At 42.8% G+C, this 22493-nt stretch overlaps 1 protein-coding gene across 1 annotated transcript in view; it reads left to right on the top strand.

Moving 5' to 3' along the window:
- The window catches only part of Hs6st3 (heparan sulfate 6-O-sulfotransferase 3), a 639394-nt gene extending 617275 nt beyond the window's left edge, over positions 1-22119 (top strand). Inside the window, exon 2 of the mRNA XM_026400285.2 lies at positions 21411-22119. Within this exon, the coding sequence (XP_026256070.1) occupies positions 21411-22119 (709 nt within the window). The remainder of the gene's footprint in view (positions 1-21410) is intronic.
- The last annotated feature ends 374 nt before the right edge of the window (positions 22120-22493 follow it).

The raw sequence follows: 22493 nt of genomic DNA, 5'->3' as shown, positions 1-22493 counted from the left end.
CCCAAAAGCGCACTCAAAGTGTGACAATGCAAGAAAGTTCAGAGGAGAAATAATTGAGTTGTGAGAGTCTTAACCCAATCAGTGAATTAATCCCCTGATGGGATTAACTGAGTGGTGACTGAAGGCCAGTAGGGTGTGGCTGGAGGAGGTGGTCACTGGAGGACATGCCTTTGGGGTATCTGTTTTGGATCTGGCGAGTGAAGTCTGTCTCTGCTTCGTGATCCTCATTGAGCCACTTCCCTCCACCACACTCTTCCACCATGTCCTTCTTCGCTACTGGAGCCCTGAAGATGAAGCCAGAAGTCTCTGGATGGAGACCTCTGAAACCGCGAGCCCCCAAATAAACTCTTCCTCCTCTAAAACTGTCCTTGCCGGGTCTTTTAGTCACAGTAGTGAAAAAGCTGACAGAACCTTGGCCAAGGGTAAAAGTGCCAAATAGACTCAAAGTCAGCATCCCAAACCCTCCAAGATTGGAACCAGGTAAGAGCTGATTTGGAAAATGTGGTTCGTACCTGGGGGCTACAGCAAGGCGCCCTGGCTCTGCAGTATGACAGAAGAAACAGGGTGGTCCCACAACGGTGGCTGGTTTAAAGGTCCAGTAGCCCTCCTAGGGCTGACTGGCTCCATTTTGTTCTGGGATTTAACCAACGTGATTAGAAATCCCTTCTCCGCCCTTCAGTCAGGGAGGGAGGCAAAGGGAAGGAGGAGCGCAGGAGGAAGCAGGCCCATTTCCTCCCCTCACCAGGTTGAGGCGCTCCATACCCGCATTTGGGGGGCTGTTACATGTGTTGTTAGGGCCACAGAACTCTGAGGAGAATGAACAGACCTTTATGAAGGGCTCACAGCAGGATCTCTGTGCTGACCCTTCCATGTCCTGACTCATGGAATCCTTCCAGGAAACCCTTGGAGGATGGTGCTGTTTTGGTCTCTAATTAGAGGCAAGGGTGGTAAAGCTCCGGGAGGGTTAAATCATTCGTCCAAGTTGGTGGTGTCGAAGCCGGGCTCCTGGCTAATGGGCAAGTCTCAGAACCATGTTCCACAAGAATTTCTAGTTAAGTTGATCATGGAGGGGAAGAAGGAATCACCCAGTGCGGGGCCTCTGCTGCTGACCTAGAGCTTGGGTGTGTGTTGAGGGGCAGGGGGACCTGCATGGCTTTACCTGAGGGGACACTGTCCACAACACGACAAACCAACAAACACCAACAGATGTAGCCAAAGGCTTAGCAATTTTTCCTGTGTTAATAAAAAATAAGAAATTATAGTTTAAGTTTTCCAGTGGTCTTGATTATAGGCTGATGAGCTGCAGACAATACACTAACACTAATAGTGACGGTCATCCCACAGCAAGCTCTCTAGGGACCTCCCGGCCCCATCAGGGCTGTTCAGGACAAGAGACCAGGAAACAATGTTCTGCAGGCAGCAGCACCAGCCCCTAGACGCTGTGAGTCTTTTCTTGTTAATGAAGTAAAATGAACATTTTTCCTGGTGTAAGAGCAACAGCAGAAATGAAAAGCCATTCTTGTTACTTACCTCAGGGCTGCAAAGGAAATATCCATTCAGCGTCAGCCAGGAAGCGATAAGGCACCATCAGGCAGGGAGGACCAAGAAGAAATGGTCCTATTTTTAAAGGGCTTTTGACTCCTGATAGGATTTGGGCCCTGTTCCTGAGTCATCTTTGAATCAGAATAACAATTCTTTTTCATCCACTTGGCTAGAGTGTTAAAAAGAAATCTTTGGAAAATGTTCAATAAATGCCTTGAGTTCTATGTAAATAGAAAAAAATGTAGTTATTGGTGAAAAGAATATCAAAGAAGAGCTTAATATTACTCAATTTTTGCTATATTGGGAAGCAAATGTATTTATTACCAAGTACAAAAAGGTGGAATTATTTCATAGAGTAGAACCTCCAGTGGCTGCAACATGGTAGGCATTTAAGAATTTTTTGGATGAATTAATGAATAAAAAAAACATGAACAGAAAACTTCATTAAAAACAAATTAGAAAGTGAAGCATGTATAATAAATAACTGTTTGTACCTCCCTTTGTAACTTAGTCTTTTGGTACTAAAAGAAGTTCTTTTTTAACACGGGAAGAATATCAAGGCTTGAAATCAAAGGTAGAAGCGTGAAAGAACCAGCAATAACCTGGCTCTTAAGCCCAGCCCATGTCACAGCTAGGCTACAACCCATTGCTATTAGATTGGAAATTATGTGCCCAGAACAGATTAGGTAAAGGGACAATCTTGGGCAAAGAGTGTTTGGGACATGAGTCTGGGGTCTTCCAGATGGGCTGGGTGGTATAACTGGTTAGGATCTGGGGTTAGCTGGGATGAGGCATATAGCTTTTCCTGGTCACCTTGATTCAGACACAAGTTCAGAGGCATCCTTACGCTGGCACGGCTTCATAGCTTCAATCTACCCCCCTACAGGACATTTGTCTAGCAAATTTTACTGATGGTGAGGGGTGGCTGAGGGGGCTCACATGACAGAATCACACAGAAGTTAGTTGAAAAGTTAATATGAGCCATCCTTATTCTTCAGATCTCTCAGTCATCTGGCACTAGAATCCAATATATCCTCAGATGCCTTCCCTCTTAAGTGTGGCCTGCCATTCTCTGTTTCTTTCTTGAACTTTGTCTTTGTATTTCCCTTTCCTCCAAATACAAGTTCACTTCTGTAGGAAGTAGTTGATTCCTCATTTTAATCTGGCCCCAGCCCCTCTGTGCTAAGCCTAGAGCTTCTGTGTAAAAACAGACACCAAGGTAGATGTGTTACTGAGCAGAAACCTTCCCCTAAAAAGAATTCTAAACTTGGCTCTGGTAACCTTTCAACATGGTTCTCCTCCTCACTGGCACCTGAAGACGCAGGTCTGCATGGAAAGGCTGCTTGCCTGTTACCAGTCATTAGCTGGCTAACAGTTACCTTTTATTCTTCTAACTCTGGGACATCCTTAGGTGAAGCTCTGCTCATTATAAAATTGTCAGTTATGGTATCTTTTCCTCTTCTGGATGTAAGAAGTTACCTTTGTCTCAGACAGCGCGGACCCATCTTTGATATCTAACGTAGGAGTTGCTAAAAAGATCCCTGTCTCTGGCGATTCTTGCAGGTTTAAATTCAAGGGAATCTGGTTGGGGTTATTAGGTTCCTATCATTACAGTTCCTGGGGACTGGGTGGTCACAGGTCCTGCCTCCTTCTGCTGCTCTGCTCTGAACCCACTACCAAGGAGATTAGCTCTGCCTCCTCTCTAATTTTATTTCTGGTCTGGTAGAGGAACTATATTTAAAGCCCTTGCTTCTGAGACAGTTGGGTATCAAGATCAATTTTGCAATTTACTTCCAGAAAGATGGTAGCATAAGTGCAGGTTTACCAACCCCACAGCTATCTTAGGATCTGACAAAAAGGAATAAAAGCAAAAATAGGAAGGCAAATGTTAAAAGCACAGAAAAAGAGTTCGGTATGAACTCTATATCCAACTTTAAGAGAATCCATGCCACAGAATGCAATGGGGACTGAATGGAAGGGTGCTAAAAGCCATGGACATGCCACTCCCCTTCCCAAGAAGGCTACAGCCACCCATGCACCGGCACTTGTGTCCTCACGGCGCAATAAGGAGCGAGGCCCCTGGGCCACAGCCCTTTCCCGATCTGCTGCTGCTTCTCCTGCCTCTGCTGTGCAGGACCAAGAAGTATTTGTCATTTCCTTCTCTACCACCCAGAGATCTCTTGATCCTCCACTGCAAAAAACAAGGGAGTTAGTTCAAGTGCATCTAGCTTCTCCCTCTACTCAGTGTAGCTCCACGAGTGTTGGTCTTACCTTCAATCTAAGGCTTTCTGACATTTACATCTGGACTTCAACGTAGGTCAGGTATAAAAATTGTAGAACAATTTCTGATTTTGTTCTCTAGGAGGATTCTAAAAATTAAACAATAAAAATCCAGTAAATAACACATATAATGTGATCATGTCACTATTCACAAGCAGTGTGATTAGAAGGGAATGTAAAAAATTGGGTGTGGTAGTGCAGCTCGGGAGGCTGAGGAAGGAGGATCCTGAGTTCAAAGCCAGCTTCTACAAAAGCAAGGCGCTAAGCAACTCAGTGAGACCCTGTTTTTAAATAAAATACAAAATAGGGCTGGGGATGTGGCTCAGTGGTCTAGTGTTCCTGAATTCATTCCCCGGTATCTAAAAAAAAGAGGGGCGGGGGATGTACAAGGATTCCTTTAACTCTTGCAAGGTTAATGGACTGTGCTTTCCTGTACCCCATCTAGTCCTTAAAATTTAAAAGAATATCATGTTTAATTATTGGTTGCTTCACATCTAGTTGTAACTTTCTCTTTCAGCTTTTTATTTTCCTTAGAGTTGCTAATTGTCTTTGTTTTTACCTTATGTAGAGAAAGATTCTCTGCCTCTTTTGTTATTGAAAACATTCAATCTGTGAATTTTGGTGTTTGTTGAAAGGAAAATAATTTTCTCCCATGTGTATTTTTCTTAAAGATATCTGAGTTGCCATCTGTTTAAATCTTTTCCTTGCCGACTAGGTTAATTCCAGGGTCTTAGATCCCACCATTTCCATAGATCTTTTTAAATTTATGTTAAGATATTTTTTCAATACAATCACCTTTTACCACAGAAAGTGTAGAGGAAGTAAAATATTTGAGCACATCATTGTTTTTATTTTACCTTTACTCTTGATCAATAATTTGCCTAAGCATAAAATTCAATATTTAAAATTATTTTCCCTGGAAAGTTGGAAGCCACTGATACGTTGTTTCTGTACTTCAAAGTTCTGATGAGAAAATCGTTGGCCATTTGGGCTTTTTAAATTTCTTTAAATTTGTTTTAATTAGTTATACCTGACAGTCAGTCCAATGCATTTATGCAATTTGATATATCATACATAGATGGGATATAATTTCTCTTTTTTCTGTGTGTACATGTTGCAGAATCGTATTGGTCATGCAGTCACATATATACTTAAAGTAATAATGTCTGTTTCATTCTACTCTCCTTCCTGTCTCCACATCCCCTCCCCTCCCCTCCCATCACTTCCCTGTACCTAATCTAAGGTAACACTATTCTTCCTCAGTGCCCCCTGACCCCCACCCCTTAATGTGAATTAGCATCAGGTCCCTCCCTCTAGAAGATTTTGGATCTTCTCCTTTGGGGTTCTAAAATTTCATTCACATTCCTTGAATTCCCAAACCTTTTCAATTTGAATGCACAGAGTTTCTTCAGGCTTACTTGGTACTTATTTTTATTTCTTCCTTTCTAGTTTCTTTTTTCTCTTTATTTTCTATCAGGATTTTTTTTCTGGATGAGTAGTAAAATCGATAGAATCCATCTCTCCATCCCTTAAATTAATTTCTCAACATTCTCTGTCTCCTTACCCTTTCTTCATATCTGTAAGGTGGCCTGGACCCCATCCTTTATCTCATCTGCTGACTTTTTTTTCAGGCTTATTACATATATGCACGTATGAATGTAAATTAATTTCTAAGAACTCCTTCTTGTCCTTTTCCTTAGTATCCTATTTTTGTTTAATAGATATATTAATGTCTCCTGATAGTCATATTTTAAAAGTTCTCTTGGATTCCTTAAATCACCTACTTCTTCCATACAGTTATTCTGTTTATTCATCCCTCCCAAATGTTTAGTAACTCTTAATGGATCTCTTCATATTTGTAGATAAAGATGAGGCTGTTCAAGGTGGGTAATTAGTTCTGCTTTTCTCTGCCATTATGTTTTTTTCCAACAAAAAGTTCTCTTGTCATAGTTTTCTAAGGCTGCTGCAAAAAAAAGTCCCATAAACTGGGTGACTTAAACAATAGAAACCCATTCTCTTGCAGTCTGGACTCTGGAAGAGCAAACTCAAAGCCTAAGTAGGGCTGGTCCCTCTGAGGACCATGAGGGAGAAGCTTCCCAGCTTCTAGAAGCCTCAGGCACACTTTGTCTTATAGCTCTCCATGTTTATGTGCCTGTGTCCAAATTTTCTCTCTTTGTAAGGACACCAGCCATACTAGAATAAGGCTTGCTCTAATGACCTCATTTTAACTCAATTTATCTGCAAAAAATGTTACTTCCAGCCAAGGTTGAATTTACAAATACTCACAGTTACTCTGGGGGAATACATTCAACCCATGACACCTCTCAATGGGAGATCAAGGATAGTTATTTTTTAAGGCCAAAACGCATTTCAAACAAAGAAACTTGACTACACATGCTTTGTCCAAAAGCAAAATGTCATGAGCTGACTGATTCTGCCTGCTGGATGCTGGCCCCTCTCAAGTCCCAGCTGTCCCTCTGGAGGGGCAGAGCTCTGAGGCAGGAGAGTTGAGGGTCCTCATCTGTACACATGGCCCTAGAGGAGACTTAATCTCCAGGTCGTGGCTGGAGTGATCTAACAAGCAACTCCTTTTAGAAAGTCAAAATCAGTGCTTGAATGACAGATTCTGGCGTAGCTATGGGAAAGCACAAAAGCGACCTTCAGAGTGATGAAGAGGAAGGCTTTGAAGGACATATGGGAAGACCTGGAAGAACTAAGACAGGCACGTTCTCGTAAGCCTAGGAGGCACCTTTTGAAATTCAGAAGACAAGTGATAGGTAAACCGAGAGGCTACTGCTATTGCAACCATGAATTCAACTCGAGGAGCCACTAACTCCAAAAAGTATTAGCTGAAAATCTGTGCAGTTTACATCAAGGCTTAGTTTAATTTATTCTGGGGGCACCTGCCAAACAATGGGGGCCTGAGTCTGAGAAGGAACACTGCCTTCCTGAACCAGGGATTGCTCTACAGTGATGATTCTCAATTTCAAGAAACAAATGCATATCAGGTCATGACCTGTGGAGACCCTGACCATGAAGGACAACTGTGCTGCTCCCACTCACTGTCCCTTCATGTCTTCACCCTCTGGGTGGGTCCCGGTTCCAAGAGCGCAAGCCATATAGAAGGAGAAGGTTCATGTACCCAATGCCCCAGAAGCACTCTCATGTCATAGCAGCAGAACTGTTACCCATGCTGACTCTTCTTTGGGACTATTTCACCCAAATGGAAGTCACAAAAAAAAAAAAAAATCCAGTCAAAGCTCAGAGGATCTTTCTGCACTTGGTATTTTAACCACTCTAGTAGGATGTGTTTGGAACACTTCTGTTCCTAGATTTTCCCTGTGCAGAGGTCATAAGTGGTGCTCTCTCTTGTACTGGGCCTGCATTTCCAGTCTTTCCTGATTTGCTCCAATTCTGCCTGAGTATAGCACTAGACTCTGTCCCTAATCTTGTGGCTTGAACAGAAAATTAAAACAGCCTCTTGCACGGAAGTATCTTTTGTGGTGCAGACTGTAATGCCATCAGCACCATCAGGCTTTCAGCGGGAGTCCAATGCCTCCAGAACTAATGGCTCTCCAAATTCCCACCCCCCTAGGAAAGGGTCATTGCCTTTTAACTGCTATGTAACCCTCCGAGGCTGTTTGGGGGTACATGATGTGGCAGAGAAGGAGGAGAGCCTTTAAAGTCATTGGAGGTCAACATGCTTCATTATATACACAGAGCTTCGAATTCAGTTTTAACCTTTGATGAAATCTGCAGCGTTGGGATTTTTATGCTAGAGCAGACACAGAAAATCACAGGTGCAACTAATTTCGGTTTTGACTTACAATCACTGTGAGCCCCTTGAATTTTTATACGAAACTCTCTCTTTAACTTGGGTGTAAAGTGTCAGAAGTCTGTAGCGTGTCTCTGGAATGTACATTAATGGGTAATATTGATTTGTGGAAATTAATTACTAGAAAAATAGCTCTCAGCACTTAACTGTGTTTGGGAAGATTCGAGAGCCCCCTTGTGGCTACAGCTGCCTAAACGGAAAACCAGTGAAAAGCTTTGAAGTGTTTTGTTGTCTTTTTATTGATATCCACCACCACCCCCCTTTTCATTACATTCTTTTGCTTGCTTTATGCCTTTAAATTGTTTTTCGTTTAGAGAAGCATAAACATAATACACCCATTTCAATGAAGGATGCAGAGATAGTAGCAGGTGTCAATTTTAAAAGGACCAGAGACTTTTTTTTTTCCTTCTGATTATCACGTAGAGAAATCATCAATGCAAAGGATCATTTTTAGGGAAATTCACAAAGCAAGAGAATTGCAGTCACATTATTTTGCCTCTTAAGGGATTCCTTCCTTTATTTTTAATCCATGTATTGATTGCACAAATGTAAAAGTCACTTCTTGAAGCCCCAAGCTACGTTTATCTTAAAAGTCTGACAGATTATTTTCTCAGATTTACATATAGCAGAGGAGAGTGGGAAAGTAAGTGTCCTCATTTGAGTGTTTTAAAATCTTTAAGAAACAAATGTTGAAACCTATTACCTCTCTGATGCTTCAATCATGCCTGAAGAAAAATATTTGCAACTTAAGGTCACTGTGCCTCACACTTGAATTGATGAAAGAAGCACTCAAGGCGACTCTGAGACAGAGCCGATTGATTTTTTTGCTGGGAGATTTCAATGATCATGCATTTTTTTTTGTTTAGATTTCTGCCATTGCTTTATTAATTAGACAGAATTACAATAGGGCTTTTGAGCCTGCTGCAGCTGAAAGCTCCCATTGAGGGTCCGTGTGGTGAGCGGGGCTTCTGGAACACCTCATGCTAATTCTTGTGAATAAATGGATTTTGGAGAGAACCTGATTAGGACTCCGTACTACTTCCAGGGTAATTTGGTTTCCCCTAGATTCATTTGTGGAGTAACGCTGGCATCTAGTCACAAATGAATTACTAGCCCTGCCTGTGGTTCATAGATCGGAAATGAAGAAGAAAAAGAGAAGGGAAAATGAGAGAGAAACACCTGACTTTGGCCCCACAGAGAACACAGGGACATTAAAGATGGCGTCTGGCCTATGTTGTCATCCACACAAGGTGTGATCAGCACAGACCTCGGCTACACAGCATGGGGGGTGTGATGGTGGCAGCTGAGGTGCCCGGATAATGCTGGCCAACGCAAGACGCTGAGCAGCAATTGCTTCCTTCCTTAGGAACTACAGACATGTTCAAGCTCTGACACCATCCATCCTGGTCTTTTTTGATATGGAGTTTGTGAAACATGCAAATTCTTTTAAGAATATGCATGAAAGGGGCTGAGGAAGTAGCTTAGTGTTAGAGTACTTTCCTAGCATGCACGAAATCCTGCGTTCATTCCCAAGCTCTGCCAAAAACAACAAAAACAAAAAAATCCAAATATTATGGATAAAAGACTACAAGGGTTGTATCTGTATATAATTTTATATACATATATGTCGCAGTCTGGCTGGGCACAAAATTACGAGCCACCACACACCTTGTAGATTCAAACAGTAATTCTTTATTTCCAAACTCACACTGGCACTCTACACAAGTTCCGCGGAAAAATCACGTTCTGGGCAAAATCCACGTACTCCACCAGGCTCTAATCAGCAGGATACGCCCTATTCCCAGCAGGGTACACCTTAAACCTGGAACCGCCCTAAACCCAAGGAGCGGGATACTCCCTAATCCCAGCAGGCCCTAAACCTGGATCCGCTCTGGTCCTTGAGCAAGGTCACCTTACTCAAGCATACATGCAATGTCACTGCAAATGACCTGGGTCCAAAGGCAAGCCCATTTCCACAATGGAGAGTCCTTCCTCTAAGCAACATGGGGTACGCTGGCAAGGAAATTGTCATACCTACTTGGCTAATGGCTCTCAGCACATATATATATTATTGAAACCTCCAAACTTGAAGAACAAACTGCTAATTTCATGTTTTTTCTTTAAACTCTTAACCAGATTAGAACAAAAGTAAATGACTAGGGGTAGTCACAGATGACAGGGTCAGCTCCTTAACGTCAAGCCGTCTTGGGCATATTATATCTCAATAACCTAATAGAGTACTTGGCATGAATTGCATAATCAACAAGCACTTTATTTTTTTATTGGTACAGTATAGTTATACATAAAAGTGGGGTTCATTGTGATCTATTTATATGTGCACAGAACATAATCTGCTCAGTTTCATTCCCTAGTACCCCCTTTCCCTCCCAGCACACCCTCTTTGTCCTCTACTCCACTGATCTCCCTTCTATTTTCCTCATAAGGTTCCTTTTTAATTCCTTTTTTCTCTGTAGCTTCCACATATAAGAGAAAACATGACCCTTGACTTTCTGAATCTGGCTTCTTCAGCAAGTATCTTTAAACAGACAAACTAAACCTATCACAGGAGGCAAAGAAGGAAAAGAGAAGTCCTGCTCTGTGGCTCCTTACTCGTTGCCCTTGGGGAAATCCTTTTATACCTTTGAGCATCAGTTTCCTCATCTGGAAAGCCAGAAGAAAAAGATTTCCATTGCTACCCCTGACAGGATCACATAGTGAGATAAAATGATAATGGACGAGGGAAGTATTTCTGAAAGCTGTAAGATCATTATACGAATGCCAAGCACCACAGGCTTTTTTTATCACCAGCACAGCCTATTTAATATCCCCAGTTCACTGGGTTTGGGCAGATTTTGAGGCTCCAGTGTTGGAGGAGAATGGGGGGATATTGAGCATACAGTGCACCTATGCTGAGGACCTGGTAGGTGTCAGCTACCACTGGGCCCTTCACATTCCTTATTTGATTCAATCTTTGCCACAACTCTATGAAGTTAACATTTATACCCTGGCAAATAAATAAGATGAAAACTAAGGCTTCCAGAGGGGGTATGAGCTAACCAATTCACACTGGAAAGGAAGTGGGCCTAAAATTGGAACACAGGTCTTTTCCGCCTTGAAGTCTATTTTCTTTTCACTGCATCTTAACTGAAGTTTCCAATAGGCATGAAATTATGCACTCATGCTCTGTACAAATGAGTAGCTTAACTTGAACTTGCCTTGAATTTTCTCTCTCCGAATAAAAGATTTGGAACAGACAACTTCTGGATCCAGCAAGCTTCTTTGAACACTGTTCTGAGTCTTTATAGCATTTTGTACCAAAAAAAAAAAAAAAAAAAAATTAAAAAGACCGACTTTAAAGCCAAAAAGAAAATTATAGCATTGCATGAGCTTTGGCTTTATCTGAATTCTCTTGCATAGCTATTTTCAACCATCCTTTATTGTTCTGAGACTACTACAGCATTCTGCTTCTAGATTCCTTGGGAGCATTAAAAGCAAATCCAACTGCAATTCCCCCTTGTCTCCAATACCCTTTCCTCCTGTGTAAATTTGTTTCATGTTTTGTGAGTGTGCCGAGTTGAGGGAAATTGCTTCTATGGCTTCTTCTAAGCCATAAATATGTTGAGGACCCTCTGGAGCCATGTGCTCTTTATGCTGAGGTAAGATGGAAGCCCTCTATGCCTCCTGCTTCCCGTCCACTCTGTGTGTGCAGTGTACTGCCCCTCTGTCATCTGCTGCTGCCTACTCACAGGTAAACACAAGTTCTTCACCCTGAGATGCTCCTTTGGTCTCTCGAGCTTAAGTTGAAAAAAGGTGGGGCCATTAAATCAGAATCTGCATCTCCAAGACAGCCTGACTTTGACAAGATGTCACAAACATCTAAACCCTAATCTAAATCACAGTCATCTAAACCCTAGGAAGCTCACGGGGTTGTTTTGATGACTAAATTGGTCAATGCAAGAGAATATTACCTAGCACTAAACTTGGGCATAGTAGGCCCTCAATAAATGTTGACCATAGTGGGCACTCAATAAACGTTGACCATTACCATTACTATTAATGTCAATTTTCATTTCAAATGGAATTTTCCCTATTTTCAATTAGCTTTCTCCCTAGTCATCATCTAGGTGGCCTCTGGGATTTTCATCTTTGTGGGATCCCAAGGGGTGGAATCAGGTTGGAACTTCTCAGGAATTTTGTTTAATATGCTAAAACGATTGCATAGTTCGGATAGCAAAATCCTAAAACAGAAGAATCCTTAATGTAAGAAGATGGCAAAATCTAGACAGGGATGATTTTTTTTTTTAATTCTTGTGATGTTTTGGGAAATTGCATCAAAGCTGTCCAATGTAGCTCTAAACATTGTTTTGCTCTTAAATATCCTGATTTACTGCTTTTCCTTTCCAAATTGGCCAGTGCTAAACAATTGCCACAGGAACACCTCGTCGTTTCTACTGTGTGACTGTGTGTAATTCTCACATTCCCTAGAAGCAGTGCCTGAGAAATTAGCTAAGAAGAGAGCCGTGGTGAACAGAAGGGCCTGATAACACAATCAGAGTGTACTATCTGCTGTTCTGCTTTGCTGGACTGGGATTAGAGCTGTGAGTGAGACTGAATGGGCCCTTATCTCACTCCGGGGCGGCTCCAGGCTCCAGGTGGATACACACATGCATAAACCACTGCTTTGCAGAGCGCCTTGAGATGTCCTGGTGCCCAAATCCCAGTGACGCAGCACGAAGAAGGGCTCCTCTGAACCAAATAATCACGGAAGTCCCTGAATAATGCATGAGAGCAGGACCCTCCCTGGCACAGTGGAATCTATGCAGGGAGGAGCTGTACTCAGCAAGATAGCAAAACAAGCCCCTGGAACATGCATTCCCTGAAATTTATTCTTGCGGCAGCCACTTGGGGGAAAGTGAAAGCAAATGTGACAACCGCCCAGAAATCATGGCATTTTAGCAAGTCTGAGGCTCAGAGGTTCCCTGTCAATATGAGGCAGTGATGTGACAAGATTTAAAATTTTACCTTATTGATAAATACAACTTCTTCCTCTAGGGAAGTGAGGTGTTGACTGATCATCATTGAGAAATGACCTGTATCATCCAGGACCCTCCTGTCTCTGGCTCTGGCTCGGTCGGTCAGCATCATCCGTGGCTTCTCATAGTTAATGTTAGCCAACACCTAGACACTGCAGACAAACTGCCTCTCAAGAGGCCATTTCTTTGAGGACTGGCACTGAATGTAATCAGGTGAGGGCCTCCATCTTTCAGATCCAGATGTCAGTTTTAATATAGCTGCCGTTCTGAAGAGTGGGGTTGGATCCACAAATATTTAGTCTCTCATTGGATATCCCAGCTGTTCATTGCATGAAAAACAAACAAATCTTTTTTTTTTAGAAATAGGTTTTCCTACCATCATGTCAACCTGACTGTCCTGAAATGTCCCTCACAGACTCCTGTTCCCAAAAGGGTACCTTCCTCCTGCAGCCAGGAGTGGGCAGAGCCTGTCTTCCCCACTCTCCTTTGGCTTCAGGTATCCATATCCATGGCACCCAAAGACGCCAGGCCTCATGGAATGGCCTGTCTGCTCCCACTGTGTCTGAGGTTAGATACATGGGTGGAAACTAAATGTAGTCATTTTGACAATGAAATGGAAACAATTCTCTTGAAAAGGGAGGAATTCCATTTCTAGGAATTTATTCTTTGTACAAATATTTACAGCTTAGGATGATCTTCACAATTTTTCTATAACCCTCCCCAATAGGATGTGCCTGATTGTGCAAAACTGAAGATTAGTCCCATAAATCACACCAGAATATTACACTCTCAAGAAAGAACATCGTACTCTTATGGAAAAATAGTAAAAAAAAAAAAAAACCAAAAAAATTCACTCTGTATTTTTAAGTCGAAAGCACAGGTTAGAAATATACTGTACATTGTGATCTCAAATTTAGAAAAGAAAGAAATGCATATAGACTGTGTGTGTGTGTGTGTGTGTGTGTGTGTGTGTTCAACTGTGAGTTATCTGAGTGAAGTGGTTATAGGTAATTTTAATTTTCTTCATTTTCACTGTCCTGCATGCCCCCATTTTAAACAATGAGAATATATTGCATTTCATTCTGGGGTGGTGGAGAGATAATAGTTTTAAAAAAAAAGGCAAAATCAGCTAAATCCAAACTACTCACGCTTTAAAGTCACCAGAGTCAGCAGTAAGGAAGGAGATGCTGAGGCTCTGGCCTTGGAGGGAAGCCCCGGACGTTCCTCTCACCTGTTGCTTACCAATTGAGAAGAGTCGAGATCTCTGGGCACCAAGTAAGATAAAAATGCCTTGGCTAAGTGGTTCTGGCCTATTGGGAAGGAAGTCACCGTGAGGGAGGCCAGGGCAGCTTGGTGGCCTGCTACACACCGTGCTGCTGGGCTTCTGTCTGTGCTTGTCCCATTTTCTCCCCACAGTACTGGTTGTCCTAGGAACCAGTGGCTCTGACACACACCATTGTCATTGTCGGCCCCCCTCAAGTTCTTTGTTATGATACTTAACAATCAAGGTTTCCAATTTCCCTTTTGCTTAGAATATCATTCTTAAGTTCCCTAATTTCTTTTCAAGGCTTGAACAAAAGGCCTTTCATTGCGGTGTCACAGGGCAGCCTGATTGCTGGGCTCTCAGTGACGTGCTTCCCTATCAGATACAGCAGCGCAGGGCCGATAATGGGCCACCCAGATAATGAAGAATGGGCAGCCCATAATGAGCACACCGCACTAAAGGGAGTCGAGAAATTAATTCTATTCTGAGTATTTGGAAAATGATTCCATCCACAGGACAGCAGGTGGGAGCTGTTTCACTTGTCAAAATGCACACAACCTCTAATGTTAATGGACTGTCACTCGTAGGAGCCCTAAGGTGAGCACCAGCGGCCTCCTGCTCTCCAGGTGCCCCCAAGCCTACCACTTACCATCACTCACAGTGCCTTTCCAGAGTCACTGTGCTTTGACAAAACTTGGTTACCCAGAGAAAACTCTTTTCAAAGTCTATAAGGCAAGAGGAATTTCGAGAAATTTATTCTATCCTATACATTTCACAAGATCCAAGAATCCCTGAAACAGTGGCTGATATCATTTAGGTATTGATTCACCCCACAAACAATGACCAACGGGACACCATGATGTGTCAGGTCAGGTGCAGTATGTTCTGGGGGAAGAAAGGTGAGCAAGGTAGACTTCCCTCTCTCCAATTGTGTGAAGTTTGTCCAAATGAGAGAGCATTCCCTGGTGGCTAGAATAGAGGTAATGCACAGGGACTCAGTTTTTGTTGGGGGAGCAGGGAAGAAATTGTTTCCACTGAGCATGTCAGAGACAGCCAGGTGGAGAAGTTCCCACTTGATTGGGTTTTATGAATATATAGAACTGTGGATTGCTAGAGATATTAATTTTGCTGCTTGATTTTATAAGGGTTAGGCTGGTGGTGGAAGGAACATAGTCATTAAACTTCCAAGAGCCTAGCATTTTGAAAATTCTTTCACTTGTGTTCTCATTGGATTGGCAAGTCACAGCCTCATAAAAGGGAATGTTTTTAATCACCACAAGCAAAGTGATTCCTGAGACTTATACTCCTTATTCCGCCATCCTGATGGAGATACTTGCTCTAGCTCCTGTCTATTCTCTTGTGATATTGACGGAGAAAGATGAGATGGAAGGGAAGGAGAGAAGAGGTGTAGAGCAGACCAACAATAAGGAGGGAGGAGGGAGCAATGACAGATGGGTGTGAGATGCGGCTTGAATCTGTCCCCCACTTCCTTCTCATCCACACCCACAGTTCTGGGCTTGTCCCTGCTAGTCTCTAACCATAGTTTCAGAATGTCTTGTTTTCTGACTACTTCAGTCTATCTTTAACTATTGCTAACTGAATCTCCCTAGATCAACACTTTTCCTCTATTAGCAGATCACAATTGCATTCAGAGCCCAGGACTATTTGGTCTCAACTTCCTCCCCAGGACTATTTGGTCTCAACTTCCTCCCTACCTTAAGCCCCCTGCCTTTCATTCATGTGTTAAAATAACAATTGAAACCCACAGCATGAACCTTCTGGCCCAGTCCAGCTGCTCTGCTGATCCTTAAGTGAGAGAGCTCTCTCAAAAATTCTCTGTCCACTTCTTACCTCTGTAACTTGCTAATTGATATTTTTTCTACCCTACCTCACCTGTACCAACAATGTTTGAGGGTGTTTTATTTATTTTCTTATGTTCTCCACATTTCTTACAGCAGCTCCTTACACATTGCAAACCCTTAATAAGCATGTGTTGATTAAGTCACTATCTAATTAAAGAAGGGGGAAAATTATACAATAAACTGTTAAATATATTCTTGAAGCAATTGGGAAGAAAAGCAGTAAGTTTGATATTTAAAAAATAAATAAATTGTTACTAATTACCTGTTGTATGAGAAATGTTCGACATTTTGGCCTAAGTTTTGTCTCTGTGTATCATTGACCATCACAATCAAATGACAGATACATTAGAAGATTCTTTTTACTCTTTGCTCATATTTTGTACATTACAAAATAAAATCAGATTATTTTTAAGAGAGAAAGGAGGGGCATATAAGAAAGGCATATTAATTGTAGGTATTCAGGTACATTTATTTTATGTAATTATCACTTTTTAACACAGCGATTCACTGAACATAATGGTGAGCAGGACTTTGTGCTAGGAGCTGTGGGACAGGAGGACCCAGGTACAATTATCACAAAGGAACCTAAAATCTTGGATGTGACTAAGTGTGATAAGTGGTGCAGGAAGTCTGTAGCTGGAAAGTCAGAGGTGGTGGAGATGCACCCTGAGCTGGTCCAGGAAAGATGAGCAGGGTTCTCAGGAATACAGGAGACAAGGACTTTACAAAGTGAGTTATGCCCTTGGTTGTGTTTAGAATTCTTCAATGTGCTTACCTTGCAGCAGAGCAGGGTGCCAAAAGTGGTCCTAAACCACTAGGATTAGGGCTAAGTGATCATGGACTTCAACCTCTGGAAAAGTGTGTGCTCCATTTCTTTGAACTCTACTAAGCCATGACGGCCTTCATAGTAATGATCAATTAAAATAATTACTAAGTAATAAAAGTACCTCACTCTCTAATCTATCTGAGTATTCAAGAATTTGCCATCATTATCCTATGGCCACAGATGGATGATTCCAAAGAGCTCCAATCATGTTGTACTTTCTTAAATGAATTCACCCATGTTTTCAATGAAGTAGATGGCAAAGGGAAGCTCTGTGGACAGAATACTGTCACTAAGGCAAACACAGTTATGTCTCAGGGATTGCTCTGGTCCAAGGAGATTGTCAGAACTTTCCAATAACTTGGTAGTTAGCATATTTCTCACTCTATCAAAATCATTGGATGCCTAAGATCTTTTTGGGGACAAAGTCTTATTAATTTCCGTGTCTCCCATGTCTAGCCCCAGTGTTTGTAAATAGAGGGGACTCAAATGTTTGCAGAGTTACAAATGAATGAATGGATAGTTAAAGGGAGTAATGATACTTTACTTATTTATGTTTCTAATACCTGGGCAGAGTTTAGACTAACTAAAATGATAAATGTATGAGTAAGGGATACCCTATGTAGGATTGGGAGATTGAGTTAAAAATAAAGGAGTCAATGAAGGTTATTCTTTATTTTATTTATTTAGTTAGTTTTGGCCACCAATACCCTTGGGTATTGCTTTCCTTCCTCTCTGTTCTTTGTTTTATCATTTTAAAACTGATTTTTCCCTTCCATTGTACTGTTGAACAAGTGAGGCCTAAAACACAAGTTTCAGAATTCAATGGTATAGAATCCTTTAAATACTTCCAAAAGAAACTGAATTGGTAATTGTGGGAGCAGAAGAAAGAATTTCTGTTGTTCTGGAGTGGGATGTTTTATGAATTGGCGGCCTTCTGTCCCTGTGACAAAATACCTGAGATAATCAACTTGTAAGGAAGAAGGTTTATTTAGGCTCACAGTTTCAGAGGTTGAAGTCCATGATCACTTAGCCCAATTCCTTCTGGGCTCCCTCATGGTAAGGTAGTACATCCTGGTGGGGAATGTGCTGGGGAGCAAAGCTGCTTACCTGGTGGTGGCCAGGAAGTACAAGCTGGAGAGCTTCAAAGAGCATGTCCCCAGTAACCTGTCTTCCTGCCCTTCGGCCTTATTTCTTGAAGCTCCTACCACCTTGCAGTAGCTCCAGCTGAGGCCAAGCCTATACATATGGGTCTGTGGGGACATATCAGATCCCAGTTACAGCAGGAGGGGATTCGTGGAAGGGAAGCATTTCTTGTCACCAGTGAAGGTCAAAGGATACCCATCATGTCATTGATTGTTTTTGTTGTTTTCTATCTGAAGGCAAAGAAGCAAATCAAAATAGAGGAAAAAAGTGAGATGAGTAAATTTAGTCAAATTTTCAATTGTCTTTTTCGTTATTTCCATGTCTTTCAAACCTTTTGGTTTATTTTTATACTTTTCTCATTTTGCATCCTTATTACTTTGCAGGATGGAAAAACAAAACACAAGTAACAAACTGTTTAACTAAACAATTCTCAAACGTTCCTAGCCACTCGATACAGGGCCCTGAGATGGGACAACTCCATACTTATCAGTATAAATGTTCCCCTGGTACACTTCTATGTCTCTGTGACAGATTTAGCTTTACTTCCAAGTTGATTTCTTCGGCTGATAAAACTCAGAGACATTGGGGATTTATTTTATTAATAAACATCACCCTGTGATTTCATTAAGCATGGTTGAAGGCAATATTAAATGGAATAAAGTTTAACTTGAATCCAAGACCATTTCAATCCTAAACCAACTTCATTCAGCTCTAAGATCATGCGCTATTTTGTCAAATATCTCTGTTATCAACCAGTTATGGGTATTATTTGCCCAAATCATTCCTATGTGCACTCATTGATAAAGGGTGCATCTGACGACAGTTAAATCAAAGGCTATCTTACAGATGCATGAGAAACTGAAGGAAAAGTGGGAGGGCTAGGAAGTCACTCTGCCCCTCTGTTCTCACAGCTCATCTCCACACTGAATGCAGTTGGACCCAGGGGTCAGGACAGCTTCCATGCTAGAGAGGACTGTTCTGCACACTCTCCAAAATCACCTCTGTCGGGGAAGAGTTATCGTGGCTTTCAGTGGGATCTCTAATGCAACAAAGCTTCTGGAATCTCTAGGGCCAGCTTTCCCAGTGAGTCCAGAGCTGTGTCATATCCCAGCAGAATTCAGTTAAATCTTCACGCCACCACCCTTTGTAACTCACATCTCCAAAAGCCTCCAACTCTAATGGTTCTTTAAAAACCTGGATCATATTAAATTTGATACCTTCAATAAGATGGAGACATATTCCTTGATTGTCCCTGGATTTTTTACTGGTGCTGTTTACATCGTTTAGGGTGTTTTGTATTTTAACAGTAAAGCTGGAAATTTTTCATTTGTAGTCTAATTTGACCTGATTCAGCAATCTTTCTAATTTAAGTTCTTCTGCCCTGAGGTGTTTGGCACCCTTAACCCACTGACTTGTGGTCTCATCATGACTGTACTTCTATATTTATTATGCAAATTGTTGTGTGAAATGAAAACCAGTTTCTGCTGGTAGAACTGAAATAGGAGGTGTCCCGACACAGGACTACAGCGGGGTCCGGGGTGAATGTCATCTAGTGTTCAGAAGTTGTCATATCCACTCCGAGCCAAACTTCACCGTCACCATTCCCTCACGGAACCCAGAGGCTGTGTCAGGCGTTCCCTGCTCTCCCTACTGACCTGCTAGGACATTTTCTTCCACGGATAGAGTCATCATTCCTTCACCCAGAAAGAGAACAGAGTGCTGTGGGATGGTGATTGGCCACGGCGAGGGCAAAGATTGGCCCATATTTGGCAGGTTCAATGCCTTCCTCCTCCTCAGTTAGTGGGCCGCTAGTGTGACTTAAGATATTGAGGTTTCTTTAGCACATTTCAGAACTATCTGGCTTTCCTATTGGAATGAGGCTATCCATTCACAACAACAGAATATAGAAAAATGCATAACTTTCAATAATGTAGTTTATTAATTCCTTTAAAAAACAGAATTTTAAAGATTTTTACCCTTAAATTTATTTTTTCATAACTTTTTCTGGGATTCCCCCCCCCCCATTCTGTTTAGTAGAATAAGCACCAGGGTGAAGATTTCCTATAAAATGAGAGGTTTTCCTTTTCATGATGTTGTGATCCCCCCCCCCAACACCAAAAAACAACCAAAAAAAAAAAGTTGTTTTGAAGAGAACCAGACCTAATTAAGTCCAGATTCTGTAACTTACTGGCAATGTCATCTTGGGAAGCTTTTTCATCTCTTCAAGTTCTGAGTTTATTCAATACTAAGTGAAAACAAAGCCCCACCCCAGAGCATTGCCGTGGTCTTGGAACGGTACCTGGCATTCAGCAAGTTTGCCCCATCATGGATCTTGGGTGCTCATCTATGGGGAAAGCATTTGGCATTGAAGCATGTCAGTGAGTTTAATCTAGAAAAAAGTTCATCATTGCAATTTAAGACAAAATTAGAAAATGTTTGCCCCCACCTGTTGCAAAGCAGTTTTTGTAAGGGGTCCAGGAGTGATCTGTTAGACGACTTGAGCAAAAGATCTCCTTTAAATTAAATGTAATCTTCAACACCATGTTCTTTCTTCATGTGCTTATTAAGCACCTCTAGGCTCTCTTCTTTGGAATTAAGAAATTCTTCTTTTCCACTGTTTTTAGATTCTCCAATGAGCTACATGTGCCCTGAAAATGTGGCCTGGTTTTCCTTTTTCTCCTCCCTCTTCACCATCCCACTGAAAGCCACGATAACTCTTCCCCGACAGAGGTGATTTCTGGAGAGTGTGCAGAACAGTCCTCTCCAGCATGGAAGCTGTCCTGACCCCTGGGTCCGACTGCATCCAGTGTGGAGATGAGCTGTGAGAACAGAGGGACAGAGTGACTTCCTAGCCCTCCCGTTGTTCTTTTAGTTTCTCATGCACCTTAAGATAGCCTTTGATTTAACTGTAGTCAGACCCACCCTTTATCGATGAGTGCACATAGGAATGATTTAGGCAAATAATACCCATAACTGGTTGATAACAGAGATATTTGACAAAATAGCACAGGATTCAAGGTCAATCCAAAGTCATTCTTTGGCAGATTCTCTGTCAAGATATGTGTGTGTGTGTGTGTGTGTGTGTGTGTGTGTTTCCTGTCAAGTTCCTACAAAAAACACTTGCTAGGATGAGTCAAGAACCAATGGCCTGGCTTGGTCTGGCCCTCTGGCACCAGGCTGGGGCCGCGGCTGCACAGTAATGCTTTCTGCTCAGGACATTGCACAATGTAACCACTTGCCAGGAACCAGCACCAGCCTTGTCTGATCCAGCACCAACCTTGGTTCCTAGATTCTCTGCAGCACTAAGCACAGAGTCAGGGCAGGCCTGGTGCTCTTCATAGGGCATTCTGGGACCACTCTTGTCCTCTGGGGGATCTCTGGGTTAACACGATTGACCCCATATTTCTGCAGTGGACCCAACACTCTAGGCCATGGACTAGAGTGGAGGAACCGGGATCAGACTGGCTTCTGTGGAAGCACAAAGGCCAAAATGGGGTTTAAGAGCATGAAGAGAGCTTGGAGGCCTGGTGTTCAGGCTGCTCCTCCAGGTGGTCCTTTCTACATCTTCTGTGACAGACAGACCTCAGTGGTCAGCTACTGACACTCTTCCTCTAATTTCTTCCAGGAATTTCTATTACATCACAATGTTGCGGGATCCCGTGTCGCGTTACCTGAGTGAATGGAAACACGTCCAGAGGGGGGCCACGTGGAAAACCTCTCTCCATATGTGTGATGGAAGGAGCCCCACCCCCGACGAGCTGCCCACCTGCTACCCTGGGGACGACTGGTCTGGGGTCAGCCTGCGGGAGTTTATGGACTGCAGCTACAACCTGGCCAACAACCGCCAGGTGCGCATGCTGGCCGACCTCAGCCTGGTGGGCTGCTACAACTTGACTTCCATGAACGAGAGCGAGAGGAACGCCATCCTGTTGCAGAGCGCCAAGAGCAACCTGAAGAACATGGCCTTCTTCGGGCTCACCGAGTTCCAGCGGAAGACTCAGTTTCTCTTTGAGAGGACATTCAACCTCAAGTTCATCTCCCCCTTCACGCAGTTCAACATCACGCGGGCTTCCAACGTGGAGATCAACGAGGGCGCCCGGCAGCGCATTGAGGAGCTCAACTTCTTGGACATGCAACTCTACGAGTACGCGAGAGACCTCTTCCAGCAGCGCTACCACCACACCAAGCAGCTAGAGCACCAGCGGGACCGCCAAAAGCGGCGGGAGGAGAGGAGGCTGCAGCGCGAGCATCGGGCCCACCGGTGGCCAAAAGAGGACGGAGCCGCAGAGGGGACTGTCACTGAGGACTACAACAGCCAGGTGGTGAGATGGTGACCCCCTGCCCACTCCTCTTTCGGGAGGGGGGTCTTGAGCAGGTGCACTGACCATCTGTTGGAGACATTGGGCCATCCAGAGGACCGCTGGCTCTGGGTGGCTGCATTGGGACATCTGCTTCCTCTTGGTCTTCATTTTTATCCAGCTGGAGGTTATCTGCCTTGTTCATTTTTTTTCTTGACATTTTCAACCAGTGACTTGAAGTAGGGTAGGGATGCATCCTACATAGAAAACATTTGAAGGTCAAGGAGGAGCAGCGGCCGAAGGAAAGGGTCTGTGATCTGTGCAGCCTTGCAGGTGATCCTTTGGGGAGCTGGACCCACAGAGATGCACATGAAAAGCCAAGTTATGGCTTGGATGTTCTGCTGAACCTG

Source organism: Urocitellus parryii, chromosome 2 (assembly GCF_045843805.1).
Source record: "Urocitellus parryii isolate mUroPar1 chromosome 2, mUroPar1.hap1, whole genome shotgun sequence".
NCBI classification, from domain to species: Eukaryota; Metazoa; Chordata; class Mammalia; order Rodentia; family Sciuridae; genus Urocitellus; species Urocitellus parryii.
Note: the sequence above shows the minus strand (reverse complement) of the source record. Positions and strands in the feature narration are given on the sequence as shown.